This window comes from Typha latifolia, chromosome 6 (assembly GCF_019914945.1).
Source record: "Typha latifolia isolate L0001 chromosome 6, TyphaL0001v2, whole genome shotgun sequence".
NCBI classification, from domain to species: domain Eukaryota; kingdom Viridiplantae; phylum Streptophyta; class Magnoliopsida; order Poales; family Typhaceae; genus Typha; species Typha latifolia.
In genome coordinates this window covers 4,308,990-4,333,178 of record NC_133091.1, presented here as the reverse complement: position 1 = coordinate 4,333,178, position 24,189 = coordinate 4,308,990, and the positions used below count along the sequence as shown (strand labels likewise).

At 38.6% G+C, this 24,189-nt stretch overlaps 1 protein-coding gene across 17 annotated transcripts in view; it reads right to left on the bottom strand.

Moving 5' to 3' along the window:
- Nucleotides 1-24,136, bottom strand: part of LOC140790453 (pentatricopeptide repeat-containing protein At3g56550) — a 28,598-nt gene extending 4,462 nt beyond the window's left edge. Inside the window, exons 1-14 of one of the 17 annotated variants that reach the window (XM_073140551.1) lie at nt 23,980-24,122; nt 23,767-23,906; nt 23,545-23,636; nt 16,059-18,490; nt 14,874-14,995; nt 14,621-14,737; nt 14,323-14,500; nt 14,096-14,191; nt 13,955-13,999; nt 13,712-13,807; nt 13,571-13,615; nt 7,957-8,152; nt 5,754-5,934; nt 2,256-5,413 (exon numbers count right to left, since the gene is read on the bottom strand). In XM_073140551.1, coding sequence (XP_072996652.1) covers nt 16,223-18,490; nt 23,545-23,553 — 2,277 coding nt within the window. In that variant the 5' untranslated portion in view covers nt 23,554-23,636; nt 23,767-23,906; nt 23,980-24,122 and the 3' untranslated portion in view covers nt 2,256-5,413; nt 5,754-5,934; nt 7,957-8,152; ... (6 more) ...; nt 14,874-14,995; nt 16,059-16,222. Of the gene's footprint in view, nt 1-2,255; nt 5,414-5,573; nt 5,935-7,956; nt 10,352-13,061; nt 13,429-13,570; nt 13,616-13,711; nt 13,813-13,954; nt 14,000-14,095; nt 14,197-14,322; nt 14,501-14,620; nt 14,738-14,839; nt 14,996-15,716; nt 15,814-16,058; nt 18,491-23,544; nt 23,637-23,754; nt 23,907-23,979 lie in introns of those variants that run through there. The other 16 variants (XM_073140556.1, XM_073140554.1, XM_073140552.1 and 13 more) reach the window with 16 other exon arrangements.
- Nucleotides 24,137-24,189: the final 53 nt, after the last annotated feature.

Genomic DNA, 24,189 nt, shown 5'->3' with positions numbered 1-24,189 from the left:
CAACTGATCTTTGGTGCCACCTTTGATCTCGTTTTGTCGAATTTAGCAGTGCTCGAGAGTATCACCTTCTGTCTAATGCTTAAACAGCTCAGCAAGGCAAATGATCCATCCAACAGTTCTATAGTCATATGTGAGATTTTTGGCGTGAGTTGCAGGCATTGGAGCCTTTTAATTTTCCTTTGCAGTTTGTTAGCATTTATGAGAACTTTAGAGAGCATCGCCGGTTGTACCAGTTTTTGTATGCTCTTCGCCCGGAGTTTGCTCCTTTGGCAGGAATTTGGTTCATCGTGGCACTTTGCCGAGTTTAGAGCCAGCTGTGACTTAGCGAGTTGCTAAGGAGACTCGTCTACGTACTATTTAGTCTCGATATGCTCCACCAGTGGCTTTCCCTTCGACCCGGGTGAAACAGGTTCTTGGTGCCACATCTGCTAATTACTCTTGCTCTCGTCCTCAATGTTTTCAATGTCATAAGTCGGGGCATTTGATTGAGACATGTTGAGAATTATGCCCTGAGAAACACAAGAACCACGAACAAAAGAGTCATCTACGTCCGACGGCATCTGTGGCTACTATTGTTTCTTCTAAGATGCCTTCCACTATTCCTATCTTGCATACTGCTCCATCAAATCGTCTTCAGCAGATTGAGCAAACACTGGCCCAACAGAGTCAGCTCCTCAGTGTCTTTTACATAATCCAAGAGCCCCTACATCTGCTTCTCTACAGATCACTCAGCCATGCCTGCTCCATTTGGTATTACTCCCTGCTCCATCTGGTATTACTCGTGACACTTGGATTGTGGACTCTGGTGCTACTCAGCATATGACTCCAAATTCTTCTATACTTACTATTTGCTCACCCTATCGCATTTGCCACCTCTTCAGACTGCAAATGGATCTCTTCTTCCCATTTATCAGTCTGAATCTATTACCACTACCTCGGAGCATTCCGGTCGTCTTACTTTACTACATGTCTTACATGTTCCTAATCTGAGCATGAATCTTCTCTCAGTTAGCAGCATTTGTGATTCTAGTTATCATGTCTTATTTACTGCGACTTCTTGTGCTGTGCAAGATCCACTTACCAGCCAGGAGATGGAGTTAGTCGTAGAGCTGGTGGTCTTTACCACATCTCTTCTCTTCATCTACTTGTCTCACCCATTTCCCATTTTGTTGGTGCTACTCTCTCTCCTATTGATTTGTAGCACCGTAGGTTAAGTCACATGTCCAAATCTCGTCTTAAAGGTATTTTCCATTCTGGAGCCTTAGGACGAGATTCTTTTGGTTTTAGTTATATGTCGGATGTGTGAGTTGTAAGTTAGTCAAACTATCAGCTCTTCCTTTTTCTTCAAGTAATAGTAAAAGCAGTTCATCTTTTGATCTCGTTCATTCTGATATATGGGGCCCTGCACCTTTATTTTCCCGATGTGGATATTTGTATTATGTGAATTTTATTGATGACTTCTCTAGATATACTTAGTTTCATCTCATTCGTCATCGCTCTGAGATTCCCTAAATTTATCAGATTTTTACATCTATCATTCACACTCAGTTTCACAGACACATTAAGGTTTTCAGGTCTAATTGTGCTCGAGAGTACACCTCTATTGTTATGCGTTCCATTCTCCATTCTCATGGCACCATTTTTCAACAGTCTTGTCCTTACACTCATGAGCAAAATGGTGTAGCATAACGAAAACATCGTCATATTTTATAGACTACGCGTGCTCTCATTCTTAGTTCATATGTCCCTCGTTCTTAATGGGCAAAAGCTCTCTTGACCTCTATTGATCTTATTAACCTCCTGCCTTCTCTTCTACGAGATCGTTCTCCTCATGAGATTCTTTTATTTGTTAAAACAAATTATAGTATTCTTCGTGTTTTTGGATGCATTTGCTTTGTTTTGCTACCTGCTTATGAGTATGACAAGTTGTTCGCCCAATCTGCGCAGTGTGTTCTTCTCGGATATAGTTCTGAACACAAAGGTTATCGATGCTATGTTCCTTTGACTCATCGAATGCGGATTGCTTGTCATGTCTCTTTTCTAGAGGATATTCCTTATTATTCTCATGAGTCTGAAGACCTCACTTTTCTTGAGCCTCCATCTTCGACATCCATTCCTTAGTCTCCTCTTGAGACAGTGCCCACTTCAAATTCTCCTGAGGATCCTCTTGTTCGATGTCCTAGTGATTCTCTCCCTTGTCGTCCTATTGCTCAGGTGTACTCTCGATGGGTTATTCATGTACCTCTTTCATCTTCTTTTCCTCATGTTCCTCCTATTTCATCTTCAGCTCCACCTTCTGCACCCCCTCCAGCTGGTACTGTGGGTCCTCGCCGATCTCAGCATGAGTATCGTTCTCCTTAGAGATATGGATTTATTGATGTTGCATGCTATTCTTCTGAGTTCCACACCTTTCTAACAGCTCTTCATACATATCATGAGCCTAATTCTTATCGGGAGACTGTTGTCCTTCCTGAGTGGCAACATGCTATGAATAAGGAGTTTCAGGCTTTTGTACGCACTCAGACATGGGATGTTGTTCCTCTATTAAGTGGGACTGAACCTGTTAGCTATAAATGAGTTTACAAAATCAAGAGACGACTTGATGGATCTATTGAGCGATATAAAGCTCGTCTTGTAGCTAGAGGTTTCACCCAAGAGTATGGCATTGATTATGAGGAGACATTTGCCCCTATGGCTCAGATGACTACTGTTTGTACTCTTCTTGCAGTAGCTGCCATTCATCGCTGACCTTTGTATCAAATAGATGTAAAGAATGCTTTTCTTCATGGTGATTTGGCGGATCAGTATATATGCAGACTCCACTGGGATTGTCTGTTTCTTTGTCTCATGTTTGTCGACTTCAACGTGCCATCTATTGTCTTAAGCAAGCACCCCCGTGCTTGGTTTAAGCGGTTTCGTCGAGTGATGACAGAGGTTGGTTTTATTGAGAGTGATCATGATCACTCTATGTTTACGCGTATTTCTTCGCAGAGATATGTTATTCTACTACTCTATGTAGATAACATGATTATTACAGGTGATGATTCAGCTACTATCAAGTCTCTATAGAAACATGTCTCAGCACTTTCAGATGAAGGGCTTAGGTCACTTGCATTATTTTCTTGGTCTTGACTCTTGAGATTGCTCACAGTGAGAGAGGTATACTTGTATCTCAACAAAAGTATGTTTCTAATTTGATCAGTATGGCAGCTATATCTGATGATCAGACAGTTGACACACCTCTTGAGCTTTATATGAAGCTTCGTCCTACAGATAGAGTGCCATTGATAGATCCAACTAGATATAGCTAGCTTGTTGGACAACGTGTGTATTTATGCATCACTAGACCAGATATTTCTCATGCTGTGAGTATAGTTAGTTTGTGGGAGCCCCTCGATCTACTCAGTATGCAGTACTACTCCGGATTCTCAAATATCTACGAGAGACTATTACTCGCTCTCTATTTATGTCTGCTTATTCATCTCTTGTTCTTCGTGCTTATTCCGATGCAGATTGGGCTAGTGATCCTACCACTTGTCGTTCTACTGCTGGATTCTGTGTATTCCTTGGTGACTCTTATATCGTGGCGAAGCAAAGAAGCAAGAAGCAAGATATTATCTCTCCCTCTAATACTAAAGCAAAATATAGAGCCATGTCCACTACTTCTAAGGAAATCATTTACCTTCGCCGTCTATTGGGAGATATTGGCATAGCAACTCCTACACCCACTGCTCTTTATTGTGATAATAGAAGTGCTATACAAATTGCGAGCAATTCTGTATTTCATGAGAGAACAAAACACATTGAGGTAGACTATCAATTTGTTCGACATTAGTTTCTAGCTAGCACTATTAGTCTTCCGCATATATCTTATATGGAGCATATAGCAAATTTCTTCACCATACAACCTAGTCCGAGAGCACCATACAACCTAGTTCGATGGATTGCTACGAGGTTGATATGGTGCTCTCGGACCATGATGCCCTGCTTCAGAGATTCAAACACAACTTGGCAGCGGCTCGGAACCAAATGAAGTAGAACTATGACAGCAAGCATCAGAAGTGAAGCTTTGAAGAGGGGAATTGAGTCTACATCCGACTGCAAATTGTATCGGCAAACCACGATGCGACCTATACTCAATCAGAAGTTAGCACATCGCTTCTTTGAGCCATACCAAGTCTTGAGGAGGATTGGACCAGTGGCATATCTACTTGACTTGCCCAAAGAGTCACAAGTTCACCAGGTTTTTATGCCTCAAGCTTGCAAATCCGACTCGGTCTGGCCAAGCCCGTTGAGGCAAATTTGCCCGATCTAGCCGCAGACACGACAAAACCTGAGCCAGTAAGGTTCTTGGCTAGGAGACGAGTTAGACGTGATGGGAGATTGGTAATTAAGGTGCTAATCGAGTGGTTCAGCAGCTAGTGGAAGAAGCGACTTGGGAGCTCAAGTCAGACTTGATGGACCGCTTCCCTAGGTTCACACTTTGGAACAAAGTGAGTGGAGGCATGATGCGATGATGTGATCCAGACCTAATCGAGTCACACATTCGAGTCTATTTTATCTTATTAACTTATTTATTAGTCGAAGTCCTAGATATGTTAGTGTTTTATTTATCTGCATGAGCTACTTTACTTCCCTTCAGGCCCCATTCTGCCAATATGACTACTGGTAATATCCTATTGGGAGATAAAGGGAACGTATAATAAGAGAAAAAAGATTATTATGTTGCTACAGATATCTTTTATAGCTTTTACTTGCATATGGGGATGGCTAACAAAATCCAAGCTAAACAAGATGACGAAATTAATGTCTCCAGTCAAGTTTGAACAGACTGGATAACGGTTTATTATATTATGTTATTTTGTGAACATTGGAGCATTGTTATGATGATAAAATTCAGTAATTACTCAGGAATGGCATTACCAAGGATCTAATAATGGTTATATGATCAGATTGAGTTATGACATAAACATATCCTGACATGTTAGAGTCCCTTATTTTTAAGGATTATAACCCTGCACATACCATCATTGCACTTTATTCTGAAGATGGTTTGACTGTTCAGATATCTACTATTCTCTCTTTCTCTAGCCCTTATACACCCTAATTGCTCTAGCTTCATTATCTTATCAATAATGACAGCATTAGAGTAAATAGAGAAACGTTAAATTTTTAGTTGAGGATAAATTGGTAATAAGGGCTCAAAAGGATTTACGGCTATTAAAGGTAGTTGCTTAGAGTGTGTTGGCATAGCTTAAATGGGATAAAGATACAAGGAAAAGGTACTAGGTGATCGATCATGCACAACTATGATTATAAAAGGCTCAGCTTCAGCTATGCCAAGATAGGAGTTGATTGGGAAAGTTCCCTTTTCCAGAGGATACCTAGCAGGCTAGCACCTATACTACTAGTCCTGCACAGCTCGAAGCAAGAAACTCCATCAGTACGGTTATCATTTATCAAGTCAACATATAAAGCAACTTCAATAACTGCTAAGTTAATACGAATAAAATAATATAGACGTGATGGGATGAATTTTGAGCAAAAAAACATCATATATTTATCTTGAAACATTTAGCAAATTCTCAACCATTATTTCATTTTTCAGAAAAAAGACTGTTGGTGTATTGAGATTATGCATGCTACATCAAAAAGGGAAATGCAGGTAAAGATATCCTTTATACTTATTAATTGAAACACGATTTAATTTCAGGATAAGATGGGCAGGACATGAAAACATCAATATGCCATACCATTTAAGATTAGTTAATTGCAAAAATCCTTCTTGAAGCAGATAAATAAAACGGCCAGGTGTTGCTATGAGCACTCTTGTTGAAGACTATCCAACTGAGTTTTCTGTCGAAAACCACCTGTTGCAACCATAGACCTAAAGGGGTCCCCGCCCTTTGATATGGACCGGCAATTGTTAAGGACCTGCAAAATTAGGGATAACTAGATAAGTCAAGAAGAAAAAACCGACGACTTTCCTAAAATTATATATATATTGTTACAAGGAACTTTCAGTTATTCCATAAACCGAGATCAACGTATTAAGTAAATCTAGAGATGTGCCCATAGACAAAATTAGTGCCTATACATCAAAGAAAGGAAGATTTGTGGACTTTCTTCAGTATGAATTTTCATATACAGATAAAAGAAAATAAACGAAATGCCAAAATGAAAAGTAATTTCCTTGTTTTAGTTGTTCATCTTATATGGCCATTGCCAAGTAATTTAAATAGAAATAGGAAAGTTAAGACACTGAAAACGAGTTATAAATCAAAGTAAAATTTCTTCGGCATCTTTTAGCTACCATTAGTTAGAAGTTAGAACATTAATATTTGAAATCAACATAATCCAAGAATACTCATATCAATAGTGGGAGCATCTGTTCATGAGAAAGATCCATGGAAGAAATAATTGGTTTCAGGTGACTAGAGAAACCTCCCTGGAATTGTGAGAAAGTTAACTGAACAACTATTTTGCAGTTTTAAATTTTCACGACTACATATCAACCGGATTTCAAACGTTCAAAATTGGTACTATTGGAATATAAAATATAGAACCACTGCTTCCTAACAATTTAAGCTTTTAGAGCAGTTAATGAGTTAACATGATATCAAATTCTGAGTTAAAATATCGCCTGGTTATATGTCATCTAAAATATAAAATCTCCACTCATTTAAGTCAAATGAAATCTACTTATTGAGCCATCAAAAAAGTCCTAAGCCTAGAAGTGAGGGAGATTGTTGGAATATAAAATATAAAAACCATAATTTTTTAACAGCTTACATGTTTAGATCATTGGTAAGCTAATAGGTACCACCGACATGGCCATCCTTGACTGACATCTCTCTTGCCGATCTCTGCTCCAATGTAAAGCCCTTTTTCTAAATTTTTTCTATTTTCATCAATTATCATCAAATCAATTTTAGTTATTTTCTTAATAAACATGATATGATATATTTTTCTTATTTCCATCGATCATCATCAATCAACTTTAGTCATTTTAGGAATAACAACTCATGCCTAATTTTCTTTTCTCATTCTCTAATTTTCAATCAAATCAAATAATTAACTCATGTTTTGTCATCTAATCTTATTTCTTTTTTTGTCCTTTCCTTATTTCTATCCATCAACTCTTTTAAATGCCTCTAAAGCTACAAAGTGTTAAACACAATCATATTATGGAGTGTTCAATCATTAATATTAGTTTTAATGGGTGTATTCAATCATATTATGTGTTGAATAATATTTATATTTGACTATTATTTTATCTTTAATAAAATAGGTTATTTACAAAAATAATCTAAAAATAAAATACTATGATGTAGGCTTTAATACATATATTTAAACTAAAAATTAAAGATTGACATTCTAAAGACCCCAAAACATCTCTAAATATCATAAATTTTTATTAAAAATATTTTAAATGCGTGTCAAGAGTGTGTCGTGCCGATAATGGCACAGCATGACTCGTGCCACTAGCATGGCTATCATTGATGTCAGTTATAAGGCCCATTTAGGTGGGTGATCTCATGCAATCAAGTAACAAAACAAATTTCTGACGGGCGATGAAAAAGTGCAGCAAGGAAATCATAAGCTTTTATAAAGGGAGCTATGCTAGTTTCAAAGGTACAAGGGAGACAAGGTCATATGATACGCCTAGTGGGACTAGAAGGAGCCTCATATACTGCAAAATCAAATCTTACTACATGTCATACCCATTCTCAATTTGAGTTGATCCTAATACGGTAGAGCAAGTGATTTGCCAATAAAGCAACTTGTCAAGATTAAAAGTGATAAACTCATTTACATGTAGATACTTAAAATTTTGATATAAACAAAAACATTGATACCAACTATATGATATGCTGAACAAGTGAAAATATTCTCATTGGTTCAAACATGTAAGAAAGGAAGAACAATTGATTAAATTTTAAACCATATACCAACCTGACAAGACAGTTCAGCAGTAGGTGTCAATATTATTACTCTAGGACTCCCCGATGATGATTTAGAAATCCCTAGTAGTTCCTCTTGTCTTATACATTGTATAACTGGGGCCAAATATCCCCAATGTCTTGCCAGATCCACTTTGATCAGCAATTATGCAATTTTTCCCCTCTAAGACAGGCCAATATGCCAAAGCCTGCATTTATTAGAGTATGTCAAAATAAATTCTCTAGATGACTAAAAAATAGCCAAACAAGTTTGATTAAATGGCCATGATTAACAAATCAAGTTTTGCATACCTTAGTTTAGATTAATATTACTTTATATTGGAAAAATAACAAAATGTGTTTTCTTTACCTGCTTGCTGATTCTAAATGAAAAATTTTTGAATACAAATGCAGAATATATATATTTGCATGTATAGAGGGAGAATTATTGATAATGCAAAGTCCAATAATATTCTCACAAACCATGCTACTTGTTTATCTTTCCTCCACAAGAAATATCAAATAGTCTGAGAAACATTTCAGGGCCATGTAAAGTGTTTACCAGTTATACCAATCATTTGCAAAGTAAATACAGGTAATCTCTGAAATAACTAAAAATAGAAGCACTCCCATCTTCTAGAATCATCAATAATTTGATCCGAAACAGATCATTTAATTATTAAAGATGAGTAAATGATATAAAGTTATAAACAGCATAGTCTATTGACAGTCCCAGTTTATTAATCTGAAATAGCACTCCTGAAAAGATTGAATGCATTACTTAATAAGCTTAATGAGTCAAATAAATTAACTTAATGGACTTAAACCACTTAACTGACTCAATACCCAATCCGTATTCAATATATATTGGACACACGTACGGGGACATATATGGAGTATCCGTTCTTAGAGTGTTAGAGGAACCTCACAATAAGTTGCTGCTAGAGATGTGTATGTTGAGCATACTTCCATCAATATAATATAGTATAGTAGAAAGCTAGCATCATGAACTTCCGTTCTCTTTGCAAGTGATCTAATATTTTTGCACAGAAAGAACCGGAAGCAAAGAAAAATGCTCTTAAAAAGAGCTGCAAGAATACAGCCTTCTCAGAAACAGTTTCTAGTTTTTTCGTGTAATGCAGCACACAAATCCCTAAATAAGACTTATGGTACGCATAAAGAACTGGTTGAGAGTTACATTCAAGTACATGAAATGGTTTTAGCTTTTAACCATCTAACAACAGAAAGCTCAATCATTGGATATGCACTTCAAGCAACCTGGTTACTGATGATCCATATTTTTCTATCATGGCAAAGAAACATGCCTCAACATTATATCAATAAGACTTGTGGTACGCATAAAGAACTGATTGAGAGTTATCTGATTCAAATACATGAAATGGTTTTAACCATCTAAGTATCTAACAACAGCAAGCTCAATCATAACAACAGAAAGCTCAATCATTGGATATGCACTTCAAGCAACCTGGTTACTGATGATCCATATTTTTCTATCATGGCAAAGAAACATGCCTCAACATTATATCAATAAGACTTGTGGTACGCATAAAGAACTGATTGAGAGTTATCTGATTCAAATACATGAAATGGTTTTAACCATCTAAGTATCTAACAACAGCAAGCTCAATCATTGGATATGCACTTCAAGCAACCTGGTTAAAGTTGATCCATATTTTTCTATCATGGCAAAGAAACATGCCTCAACATTATATCAATACCTTACATCTTTTGGCTTTCAAACACTACATCTAAACTGTATAACTTTGAGTAAATAATTCTATTCCCTTCAATTTATTTATCAACTAAATGGATTGTGGGATGAAGAATATATGAGCCACCCAGCAATGTGTATTCGCTCTCATGACAGCGAGATGAGAGAGAGAGAGGACGTAGAGGGAAGGGGTCGCATATCGAGGAAGGGGATTGGACAGCTAAGGGTGAGAGAAGCTAATGGAATTAGAGGTCGAAGTAAAGAGGAGGCTAGGGGTCTGATCCAGTTCAAACCAGGCTCAAAACCCCCATTAACTTAAGATAATAGGGTCTGGAGTCGGGTTAGGATCAGATCAGAGCCAAATCTGTCACGACCCAAAATAGGAATCATGACCGGCCATGCATCTCAATATGCTTGAGATGCACGAAGCCTTACCAATACTCTCTACGTATACGATGCCAAGATAAATAAATAAAATGAGAATGTGCTTTATTAAAATTTTATTACTAAATGCAATTAAAATAAAAACAATGTTAATGTTTTTTGAGTCTCTAAAATAAAATAAAATCTTCTAATCTAAAGCACAAAATCTAAAAGAGCAGAAAGGTAAATAGGTGAATCCTAAGTGGAGGTGGAATCCGGGTACATCACGCTCAGTCGCCCCGCTGACTATTACCTGAAATAAATAAACAAATACAAAAAAAACAATAGAACTCGTGAGCCAACAACTATAGCTCAGTGAGTGGAATCCACTCGAACCAAATAACTTTTAAAACATTTTAATGCTGAATAGATTAAACTAAAAGCAACAATATCCATCATAATATGCAATAGGCATGATCTCTACATAATAACAATGATAACAATAGAGAAATGTCACAACTTGTAACCTTGCACGTTTTCAACATATTAACATCTTTTTGATATTTAAACTGTCATATGTCTCAATGGGTCTAAACCCTGTGGATCCACATCAACTAGAAGTCACCTCGAGATGACGCTCGGAACTTTTCTTCATAGTTAATCCGGTTAGGGTCATCAGAGGGTATCATCCTGTGATTAACACACTCTGTCTTTTCCTCTAACCGTTGAGAGAAGTTAGAATCACCTAAGAAATTTTCTCATACTTCCTAGGACTGTTCCCTAACCCCGCCAGAGTTACCTAAAAAAATCAACACAGTGATCTAATTTAAGACTTTCCCCTGGACTTCCCGGATAGACTTGAGTCACCACGGAAAATCGCAAACGATTTATACGGAATCGTTCTCTAAGTCGTATCAATACTAGTCTTATTTTTCTTTTCACAATTTTTCAATATTTGCACGAAGTATGGTGATGCACTGAATATAATAATTAAATGCACACAGGAAAATAAAACAATTAAATTTTCTCACGTACGGATGAAATAAATAGATTTGCACACAGAAATTGCAACAATTTAATTTTTACATATAAGGGTGAAATAAATAATTTGCACACAGAAAATTTACATGGTCTGACAAAAATACGAAATACAATAAAATAAATATGTGAGTGAACCCACTCACCTGAGTCTAGGCAGGACAACCAAAATCTCAAATCTCTAGCCCACGTACTAAAAATCACCACCTTAAATAATAAATAACAATAACATTTTTAATTAAAACAATTATTAAAAATGTTTATACAATTTAACCTAAGAATAATTAATTTGGGCTAAAATAAGCCCAAATCAATTGGGCTGGTCTGCAGTTGGCCCGCAGCCCACCCAATTAATTCTTAAATGGATTGGGCCAAGGCCCAATCCAAATAGATAATGGAACCGGGTCGGGTTCCTTGGATTCGGATCCAACTCAACCCGAATCCAACACTAAAAGGGAGAAGATCAGACTCGGGCAACCCGAGTCTGTCTTCCCCAAACCGAAGAGAGAGAGAGAAAAAGAGAGGAAAAGAGAGAGAAGGAAGAAGAGAAAGAGGAAGACGCCCGGCGACCGCCACGGCGAAGGTTCGCCGGCCGCACCCCCGGCATCTCAATACCCATACGGTGTCGCCGTCCTCACGAGGTGGAGGAGAACCCGCGAACGGCGGTCGATCCCATGACCGACGGCGATCGGAGCCACGAGGGCTCCAACGGTGACTGCCCACGGCACGAGGCCAACGGCAAGGCGCTTCCAGCGGTAGCGGCTGCGACTCGAAGCCGCCGGCCGGCCAGATTTGTCGACGAGGCCGAAAACCCCCAAATTAGGTATTTCGGATTTACTTATTTAATTTTAAATTAAACTAGAGGGATGAGAGAGGACTCACCGGGGAGGAGTGTGGTGGTTCCAATTTCCTCCGGCGACGCTCCGGCTGGCCGATTCCACGGCGACGACTCCGACGGTGAGGAAGGAGAAAGAGAAGAGGGCTGGGGGTTATAAGCATTAAGCAGAGAGAGAGAGAGAGATTAGGGTTTAATTTATAGTTTAGATGAGGATCAAATCTAATCCGATTCGGATTAGATGAAATCCCTTCTTTCCCGCTGCGCACCGGAGAGGGAGAGGGGAGGGGCTGCACGTGCAGAGCACGTGCACCCTCCTCTCTCAACCCAAATTTTTTTTTTTCCTGGTCCTAACAAAATCCAACCTAATCCTAAGCTCTATAAACTTACGCTATAGGGTTTTGGTTATGTTTGGGCTAGTTCAAAAATGCGACCTGAGCACCAGCTAAAGCAAACATACAGCATGAATATTGTAGCAGACGGCACAGACTATGCTGAACGACAAGTCTTGTACCAGCAAGCCACTGGCACACCTCCTGGCAACAACAATGAAATCCCTGGCAGAAACAACTACAACCTCTCTCAAAGTCAAAATATGAAGATGGCTCAAAATCTGAGGTACTTGCAAGCTAGATAACAGTTTTAATAGATCTAATGTACATTCATAAAGAAATTAGGGTAACTAAATGTAGGCTATATCAAGATATTATTTTTCCTGTCCTTAAATTTGTCGATGTATGAAAGTTAACCATCAAAAGCTTTAGCATTTATGATCATTTCCACAAAAACAAGTCTTCCTTATGTGTGCTCAAAATATTTAATTTTAATTGCCTGAATTTTAAAAGTTAAAAACATGTTTGCAAAATGGATATATTGATGACAAGGGTTTTCATAAAAATGAATGACTAACCATCTAGATTGGATAGAGATCATCACCGAGAATAAGATGAAGCAATATCCTTTAGAAACATTCAAACAAGATAGATAAAGATCATATGGCAGCACACTACCAAGTAGAAGGATGCTCCAAGACAAGCGGGAGAAAGAGCCCAGAAGACTCAGGTCAATGTCAAATAGTCATAATGACCCACAAAATAGTGAAGGACATTGTCTCTATAGTAGAAACAATCTGAAGCAAACATCCCTACATCATAAATAGTCAGGGCTAAAGGTTAAACAAGTTTAGATATGGAAGAGAAGGGTGAGAACATAAAATATAGTATAAGAAAAATAATTAGTAGAAGTATACACGCTATTGCTTGCATGTACACACGCTTGCTAGCTGGCAGACAGAAGACATGCACAGGTCAATAGGCATGCATGCAAATACACTCACATCTTATCATACTCTATAATACAAACTATTTCATTCATTTCTAAGAATTTATACTCGCATTTCTATTAGGATATTAACAAATAATCAGACGACATCAACTACAAAATTATGCATCCTTGAGGAGCTTGGCACCACTATTTTTTCCTTTATTGTTGAACCTGAGAAAGCGAGAAGTCCTGCTCTAAGGAGAAAAAAATATTTTAGTTGTATCCAGATAGAATCCTTAACTTTTGGTCCAACTATGAAATTTTGAAATCTAATGTAGAAAGCATTTTGCTTATCACAGTGCGTGTATAAGATTGTCGAGTTTGCTAGGAGTTCACCTTGTAGTAATGATGATCCGGTCCTATGGCGCACATTGCTTAGTGCTAGCAAGATCCATAAAAATGTAGAGATGGGTGAGATTGCTTCAGACATCTTGTAAATATGCCAACTTATAATGCTGGAGTTTGCCAGGAGTTCACCTTATAAATTTCATAGTTGTACAAAATTATGCATCCTTGAGGAGCTTGGCACCACTATTTTTTCCTTTATTGTTGAACCTGAGAAAGCGAGAAGTCCTGCTCTAAGGAGAAAAGAATATTTTAGTTGTATCCAGATAGAATCCTTAACTTTTGGTCCAACTATGAAATTTTGAAATATATTGTAGAAAGCATTTTGCTTATCACAGTGCGTGTATAAGATTGTCGAGTTTGCCAGGAGTTCACCTTGTAGTAATGATGATCCGGTCCTATGGCGCACATTGCTTAGAGCTAGCAAGATCCATAAAAATGTAGAGATGGGTGAGATTGCTTCAGACATCTTGTAAATATGTCAGCTTATAATGCTGGAGTTTGACAGGAGTTCACCTTGTAAATTTCATAGTTGTACAAAATTATGCATCCTTGAGGAGCTTGGCACCACTATTTTTTCCTTTATTGTTGAACCTGAGAAAGCGAGAAGTCCTGCTCTAAGGAGAAAAAAATATTTTAGTTGTATCCAGATAGAATCCTTAACTTTTGGTCCAACTATGAAATTTTGAAATTTTGTCAATGCGTGTATAAGATTTTCACAGTGCAATAAATTTAGGGCATACCATTTTGCGTACTTGGACCAATTCCATTCTTCAAAATAAGTTGCTTATCTGCAGTGCTTCGCGAAGGCCACTGCTCAATTGGACGAATAATCAGTGCTCTGGGGTTCTCCTAGGGACGAAAAAAAGCATCTGCTTTTAATATTGAAGGAGCTTCTTCTTCATCAGCAAATAAGGGAACCTGTGAAGATGAAGTGTTGGGCTTTGCGATAAAGGTTTCCAGAAAAGACTATAGAGAAAACAAAATCTAACAGATCTTGCCACATTCCAAATGGGTCGTCTGGTGTTAAGAAATTCTAACCTTTGGACCATCAGTTTTGGGATGATATTTCCTTGGCAGCAATCTTATCCTTCTCTGAGAGAGGTGTCTTGGAACCAAAGTGGAGAGCGTTTTGACTGGAATCGGTTTTTCAGCAACCTATCAAAAAGCAAAACATTCCATTTGTCATACACTTTCTTACAACAGCACCTAAAAGACGTACTAATGCAAAAGTAAGTAATGTCAAAGCTACACCCCTACACTCAAATAGGTCCTACTTGCATGCTTGAAATACCATAATGAACTGAAGGGGCAGATCCAACATGACCAATAGACATCTGAGGCATCACTGGAAGTGTACCAAAAGGATTTGTAATAGGAGCTGGTTGCATGACCATATTGGATTGACTAGCAATACTGCCTCATCGATACAAATAACAGGAAATTAATTAGAAAAACATAATTGGTAAATCATAATAAATATATAAGGAGAAATAAGGCATAAATCTGAAAATACATCCAAACAAGACAAATTATACTCCATAATATCTAAGCTCCACAGTCCACACAAATAAAGTAAAAGAATATGAACTAAGGTTCCACATTTCACAATGAGAAGTAGAATGAACTACAATAGGAAAGAAAGAAAACATACTGTTAATTAGCAAAGAGACATTTTAGAAGAAGTCTGAACTCAGTTAACAACTTAACATGTATGAGTTTTCCCTCTTTCCCATCTAAAATACTAAAACCTCTACTTACCTTGTTATTACTGCCACGTGATTTTCAAGGCTATCAATATAAACTACATGAGGGGTATAAATGTAAATATGAATTTTTGCAGGGCATAGAAGAAAATAAGAGATTTTTGAAGGGTATACAAGCACAAAACCCAATAATTTATTTTATGTAAATGTATAAAAGATACTTTATATGTTCTAATCATGAAGCATTTTTTTACACACATTTTTATATATAAAGCTAATGAATATCATGGGAATAATAGTTTAATGCTTTGTGTGCTGATTGTTGTGGACTTCAAGTGTCTAACAGTTATTTAGAAATTTATGCATCCTTCATGATTATCTATTTCAGATCTGCTGGCAAGTTTACTCCTACAAGTGTGGTTGTCTTCAACCTCTTAGATGGACAACCTCAGAGTAATCCTCTTGGCATCAAGTAACTTGGACTTGGGTATCTTAGAGTATCTAGAGTCTACAGATCTTTCACTTTGCCTACAAAATACCAATAAAAGGACATATTAGAAATTATGGAAATCAAAGTATAAAACACCCTTCAGGAAAAAAAAACTAACTATATGGGAGAAACATGCTTCCTTGTAAGTTAGAATAATTTCACTCTCTCCATAAGAACTTCTAAGGCTAACCCTTTGATGGCCTGGCCTTTTTACTCCAACTCCTTAATTAAAATAGCATTGCCAATATTTAAGTACAAGGAAAACACTAAGTGAGAAAATGACCTCCTGTCTCTGACTTAAGATGTAGAATGCATTGCTACATGACATCTTCGGTATGGAAAAGATTGCAGCAGATCACCTTCTACCACTCAGTTTTCATCTTCCAACTTGTCAATTCTGACTGCTGCTTGGATTTATAGACTATAAAATGACGACCATTAGAAGTTTCACCAGTAGTCCTTACAAGAACAGGATCCATCCTTGAAATGATGAAAGCGTACACGATCCCTTACAGTGATTTCCCGACCATAAGCTTTTGACAAAATTTTTGTCAGCAAATGGCAATCCTTACACACCCTCAAATTCTTCACAATCCGCAGATTAGTTCCATCCGGAGTATTAGCCAATCCATAAGCAATAGCTAATAACTCACTATGATAGTCTCCCCCATTCTCTGAAACATCCTCCAACCATCGCGCAGGTCCATTTTCTTTTCTCAATAACTTTAAATTCTCTTCCAAATGACCCACTGAAGCTGCTCGGCTGATCATCTCCTTCACCTTCTTATAAATTTTTGAGGTATCATGATGTGAACAGTCACCAACTACAAATTTCCTCACCTCACCATGAATCTGAATCGAGCTCCAACCAGGAGTGGTCTTAATTCCCTCATTCTTAACCATTTTTCGCATCTTAGAGACACCATCAGTATCCCCTGCATTGCCATAGATATCTGCTAGAAGAGCACAATCTCCAGCATTATAAGCTGACATATTTACAAGATGTCTGAAAGCAATCTCACCCATCTCTACATTTTTATGGATCTTGCTAGCACTAAGCAATGTGCGCCATAGGACCGGATCATAATTACTACAAGGTGAACTCCTGGCAAACTCGAGCGCCTTCTCTAGCTTGCCTGCACGGCCACATACGTCCACAATACAACCGTAATGCTTAACATCTGGTTTGACATTGAATTGGTAGCTCATTAATTCAAAGTACTTGAGACCATCATCAACCAGGCCTTGGTGGCTGCATCCCATTAATAATCCAAGGAACGAAACAGAGTTTGGCCGGACCCCAGCCATCAACATCCTTTGGAAGAATGTGATTGCTTCATTGCCACGACCATGAATTCCCAATCCAATGATCATCGAATTCCAAGTGAAGACATCACGGCACTGCATCCGATCAAAAACCCGATGAGCCTCATCCAAGCTACCACATTTGGCATACATATCTATAAGCGCATTGCCCACAAACAAATTTCTATCCAAGAATCCATTTTCCTCTGCAAACCCATGAACCCAGACACCAAAATCCAATGCCCCAACATGAGCGCATGACGAGAGCAGCCCTACGGCAGTGAATTCATCAAGACCAACATCTGCCTTCCTCATCTTCTTATAAACATTCAATGCCTCATCATGCAAGCCCGCACGGCAATAACAAGATATCATCGCATTCCAGCACACTAAGTCTCTCCACGGCATTTCGTCGAACACCCTCCTCGCATCGTCCATGTAGCCAACTGCCACATAAGACCGGATCAAATTGGTGCAGACTACAACATTGGAACAAAACCCAACTCGCAGAATGGTCCCATGAGCCTCCTTGCACTTGGGTTTCGCCTTGGCGAGCTCGCAGGCTTTGAGGACGGAGGAGAAAGTGATGGCATCGGGTCGGACACTAGTAGAGCGAGACATCATGGCATTGTAGAAGCAGAGGGAGTTGAGAGGGGAGGAGGCACGGATGAGGGTGTTGTAGTGATGGGCGAGAGGGGAGAGGAGGGCATGGGAGAAGAGAAGGAGGGCGTGGGAGAGGTCGCCGGAGGAGGAGGTGGCGCAGAAAGAGAGGAGCTTGGAGGAGAGAGAATGGTGGTGTTGGTAGCCATGGACGATGACTTGGGCATGGATTTCTTTGAGTTGGGTCATGCTGGCGCATCTTTGGAGGATTCTGAGCAGGTTTGATTGTCCAAAAGATAATGCGGAGCCAAAACTGAAAGATGGACTACTTGATGCACCAAATGCAGGAACACTTGAAGCTCCATATGCTGGTGTAGTAATTGTGCCAAATGCAGGAGTGCTTGGAGATCCAAAAATAGAAGTGCTTGAACCACCAAAGGCTGGTGTCACTGTTGAACCAAATCCTGGGGTACTTGAAGCACCAAATGCCGTTCCAGTATTACCAAATAACGAAGTTGATGTGGACCTAAATGCTGGGGTACTTGTAGCACCGAAGGCTGTGGTACTTGTAGCACCAAAGGCTGGGGTACTCGTCGCACCAAAGGCTGGGGGTACTCGTCGCACCAAAAGCAGGGGTACTTGGAGAACCAAATGCAGGTTGACTTGGTGCACCAAAAGGAGTTGTGTAACCAAAGACATTGCTTCCAAATGCTGGTTGTGTTTGCTGAAATGTGCTCCCAAACAGACTTGATTGGCTAGATGATTATCTGAAGCCTCCAAAGGCTGGCTTCTGGCCAAATAAAGATGATCCTGCAAAAAATTCTAGGTGATGTACTGAAATATCTGGCATAAGTCAAAAACACAAAATTGTAATATAACCAAATACCTGTCAATAAAGCAGTGAACTATTAAGCAAACTACTTCTAGATATGACATACTTGTATCATTCATGAGCATCAAGGCAATGTTAGATAACAGTATCTAACGAGATTCATCTTGACTATACACATTATAGTTAATGCAACCTAGAAATACTTGTTCCTCCTTTACAATGGCAGCAATACTTCTCTGTTTATATATATGATTACCAAAGCACTCCTAGTTTGAGAAATGATCAAGGAGCATTCAAAACTGCCCCCTAACCTTACCATGATTAATAGTGCAGTAAAGCTAGAAAAACTGCTTATTTAGCTTTATAGCTTAAACATACAAAAATTTCTCCAGTTTAATCATCATAATGAGTAATGACTGATCAGAAAGATAGGTGTTCCAGTTAAGACTAAGATTTCTGTTAGTAGAATGACAACAAGCACATCCAACTATCGAAAGAATCAGTCCATTATGTGCAACCACTTTTCTCCCTAAACTCAGTAATATATAAAAATGGGTAAAATGGGTAGAATGATTACGGCTTATCAATTACATGACAGCCTAACCTGCCCATAAATTTGGTTGACTACAAGAAACCTTCTCCGCTAAGCTCTATATTAGATCATCTGTCAAAAGATAATAGGAAATAATCCATGCATTGTTCCTATTGTTTCCTCCTTCCTTTGGGCTTAACACACACATAAAAACATTGGACCTAGAAATGAGACATCGAGTAAAAATAAAGTTTATAACCAAATTGCTCAGGCACTAATAAAGTTCCTGACAGGTTACAAGTTTACATTCAAATCCCCCAAGAATTAGAATGTTTACACTATTTTATGAACATGATATTAATGTTAATTCATGTCTAATAGAAAATTTAACTCGAATGATCGCATGGCATCTAAATTTGGTGAAATAAGCAGCCCTAATCCCATATTTCACTGATTTTTTATATGTCATATATCTATTTAGTAAATTTCATACCAAGACCAACAAAACAAAAGAAATGCAAACACTAGACTTGATCTGAATAATGTGAAATTATGTTTTCTTAGTTATTCTTTCAGCTAATTTTAGTGACATTTTCATATTTTTCCAACAGAAGAAACCTAGAAACTAGAACAGACGATAAAGAAAGGCCCAAATTTTGGACTTTGATTTTGCTTAGCATGTCAACTGTCAAGTACCTTCTTTGAACCAAATGGCCAACTGAATGCTTGTTTGACTACAAAACCATCCATTGGAATGATATAAAAGTAAAGAGCAATAAAAAATAAATATTTGACTGGAGTATAGGTCTCTACATAAAGGTTGAGTATATCACTAAAGAAGCATTTCAGAGCTGCTATTTGCTCAATAATACTACCTTCAACTTTACTTCATCTTTATTCTCAAACATAAAGGGACCACAAGTGTATCCCAAATTTTAACCCCTTTGAAAAGTAAATATATCTCTTGTCACCATCCCCAAAGTGTACGAGACAAATGTATGCATTTCAAATTAGAATTGTACCTATGGTTACAATTATATCGGATATGCCTTCTTTTACACAATTAAAATTTAACTTTTTAGATGCTTACAACATATATCCCTCAAGGAAATTATTCATTTGGCATCACTAATATCATTTGATTGAATATTTGCCTCAGCTCCTCATATGAAAGACCCATCCCTTCAATTAATCATTGTCACAAAAAGCAGATCTAAGATAACAAATCAAAGATAACAAATCAAAGATACACACCGTTATTTGATTATTTTTTAAAATAGCAACGTATTAAGAGACAGTCGCAGGTGGCGGACAGTCACCCCACCGCCTAGCGCCTAGGCGGAAGGCAGACGGTCTAGTATTTTTAATATATATAAAATAATAAATAATTATATATGATATATACCATATACTAAAATAGTATATATAATTTTTTTAATAGTCCACTAAATCCTAAAAACTAAACTTAGCCCACTTTCCACCTCAAATGTGGACCCATTCAACATAAGTAGCTCCAAAAGGGCTACTAGAAGACTGCCCAAATGCTGCATTGCAAACTCCAGTTATTAGAAGATAACATGAGATACTAATGTAGCACTGATAATCTAATTGTCTAAAACTAAATTCTACATTTACACCCAAAAATGTAAATCAAGGTATTGTATGCGGGAGGGACCCGCGGACGCGCCAAGCGCATGCATGCGTCCCAGCACCCCTGCCACCCCGTCCGACCCGTCCTCTTCTTCTTCTTCTTCTTCTTCTTCTTCTTCTTCTTCTTCTTCTTCTTCTTCTTCTTCTTCTTCCTCTTCTCTTGTCGTGCACGCAACCATTCCCACCTCCCCTTATTTCTTCTCCAGCCCGCCATCTCTCTCTCTCTCTTCTCTCTCTCGGGTTGCTGACGCCGGAGACGAAGCCCTGGAGCCGACGGCCGACAAAGCCAACCACGCGATCCCTCGGTAAATTTTCTTTTTCTTTTGTTGTTTTTCTTTCTTTCGCTATGCCTTACCCCTCTCGGCTGCGTGGCTACGCCATCAGCGTCGTCGACCTCAATGGTGGCCGCGTCTCTCCCTCTCCTTGATTTCCTCCTCTCTTTTCCCTTCCCTTCCCTCCGACCAACCACCCGCCTCGGGTGAGGGCCGTGGGCCGCCGACATCAAAGGTAGGCTATCGGCGGCGTGGGCCACCGGCAGCGTCGGGCCCTTCTCGCTCCCTCCTCTATCTCCTTCCCTCGAAAAGAGATGGTGTGGGAGGGCGGGGGTTTGTTTAACCCCCACCCATCCCCTTAGTGGGTTGCAGTTTAGACTGCAGCCCACTAAGCCCAACTTTGGTGGGCTGCACACCGCAGCCCACCAACCCAATCTTGGTGGGCTACGCACCACAGCCTACCAATCCAAACCTTTGGTGGGTTGCGGTTGGACTACAGCCGTGCAGCAGCCCACCAAGGCCTCCCTTGCCTATTGGGTTGGGCTTAGGCCCAACCCAACACCCCAGCCTAGCCCATTTGGGGTCATTTCCAACCTATAGCCCCATTTCTCTATTCTACCTAATTAATTAATCTAACAACTCCCCGAAAGACAATTTATTATCATCTAAATAGTGTGAATTTTAGGATGACATAAAACTCGCCCTAGGGAACCCTTGACTTATGTATATGTCTAAACCTAAATTTTCTAAGGTAATTAATTCTATTAATTCGCTAACCTTACATATGGCTTTTCTTACGTGAATTAATAGGATCGACACTGCATGAGAAGGATTTTGGGATTCCGGAAGAGCCGGCTAACTAAGAAAAACTAGAATACTGTGGAAACCCCCAAGCGAGTAGAGTTTATACAAGTCTAGAATAATGTAGTTACAGCTATTATACCTTCCATGACACTATAGGAAATATTAGTATTAACACATGCATCTAGTGTACCATGATATATCTTAGCATGTGTAGTTATTGATAGTTTACTCATCATGATATTATGAGAATGTTAATGTTAGCAATATGTATTAATGTAACGATGCTCTACATGTATCCTGTATGACAAACTCTTGCATAAATATTTATTGTGAATATAGAATGTAACGATCGTGATGACTATGACATGACTTATACACTCACAGACACTACACCACTTCTACCTATCATTAGTAGTCGGGTTCTAACTAGGCAGTGCCCCTACTCACTCAACTCGAGGTTAAGGGTAGATTGTATCATATATGATTATATTATTAACGGCCTACATTTGATGTTGGGAGCCTGTGTGGCATTTAGATAATTATACTGCATAGTCAAAACTAGATTATAATTATAAGAAAACATGATTGTGAGGCGGAGATATATCTCTAGCGGTACCCGATGATGCAGGGTTAGGGCGTCCATTAATGAGCCGAGGGCTCTCGATTATCTCGCTAAGGACGGTGATGATTTAGAGAGTGTGAGATATGGGCCCACGACAGGGGTCCTTAGTCTGATAGCCACAGACAATCGGTCACATACAGTGTCGTCATATATGTTTGGGTGGCATTACCGCTAGATGTGTATATATCCCTCTTCGATGTATGAGATGATGGATGATTATGTGATGGATAATTTTCTTAAGAATATCTACACTGTGTGGTGAATGGCTCAGTGAGCTATGATAAAAATATGATTAATGCCTTGATGAGCATGAAATGACCAAACTACACTTTTATTTCTAAGCATAACATGTAAACACTATGATTGAGATTTGTATAAATAAAAAATTGTATCAAGCTTTATACATGTGTGGACTTATCCTGATATGATTAGGAGTTGACATATTCTAGGATAGTGACGTGTAGTCTTTATTGATTACATTGATTTAGTAACTCATGGTAAGTCATGTAAATAAGCGTATTGTTATTGCTAACAACTATAGACATGCATTGAATATACACATGTGATTTCATTGTTATAGATTGTATGGATTTTACTTGCTGGGCTGTGTACTTACCACCCCTTGGTGGCATCATTTTAGAGCTAGGGAAAGCAAGTGCGGGTAGCGAGGAGTAGCTGTCTTTATTTCAGTTATGTCTATGTCTATTAGTTGTATTGAGCCCCTGCGAGAGTGTTATGATTGGCGTTGTATTTTAGACTTTAGAGTTGTATTTTGGATGTGTGTCTTGAAGACTTGTTGTGGCATGTGGAACTTATAATTTAACCACGTGATATACACGTGTATTTAGAGATTTTGGTGTTTCAAACCAGCAGCAAAAATTGCACTTTTGGCACTGAAGGTGAACCAGAAATGCAGAGAGCATAACAACATTAATAGCCACCTAAATCTATGCTCCTAAAATAGAAAACCAGGACAAGGAAGCCTCATTAAAAGAAAACATATACTTTGAATAAAGCCTGACACACCAAAAACTAACCTGAATTCTCATAGATAAATTAAAAGATTAATGAAATCACGAGAAGAAGCATACTAAGGAGTGACGACACTGCTAACTTCTACTGATCAATCACAAAAGCAACACCAGATCATACCAGTGCCATCAAAACCTCAAACAGCAACCCAAAGATCCAGTATCCAAACCCAACTCACATTAAAAGAAAACGGATATGAGCGTAGATAAACCCTATATCGAAGAAAAACAAGCGAAGCACTTAAGAATCATGGAGGAAGGACAAAAAAAAGGGCAAAGTTAATAGAATTCATCCACGATTTCACAAAGAAACACCAAAAGAGAGAACTACGATTGATCAAACCGAACATGGCTACTCGGGTTATCTTCGATCACGAAATCAGCTAGGGTTTGAGGCTTCCACAGTAACAGCGAGATGGCTTCCTTCCGCAACCTTTGGCACTTATAACCGGAAAGGAGAAGAGATTGCGCTGCCTCTTTAATCTATGTAGGAAGCCTAAGTTAGCTTAAAACCAACGGGAGAAAGGAAAAAAAAAAAAAAGTACAAATCCCGTACCGAAACACCAGACTAAGCGGATCCGATCAAGAAACTGGAAGGCAGGTTAGGGGAATCTACTGGGAGATTTTAGGGCAATCGAGGAGGGAGAGGGAATTATTTCTCCTCACTTCTTTATTTTAGTGCGAAAAAAAAAAAGGAAAACTTTTTGGTCCTTGGATTTGAATTAGGCGAAGAGGGAGGTATATAGCCGACTCATACACCGTGAAT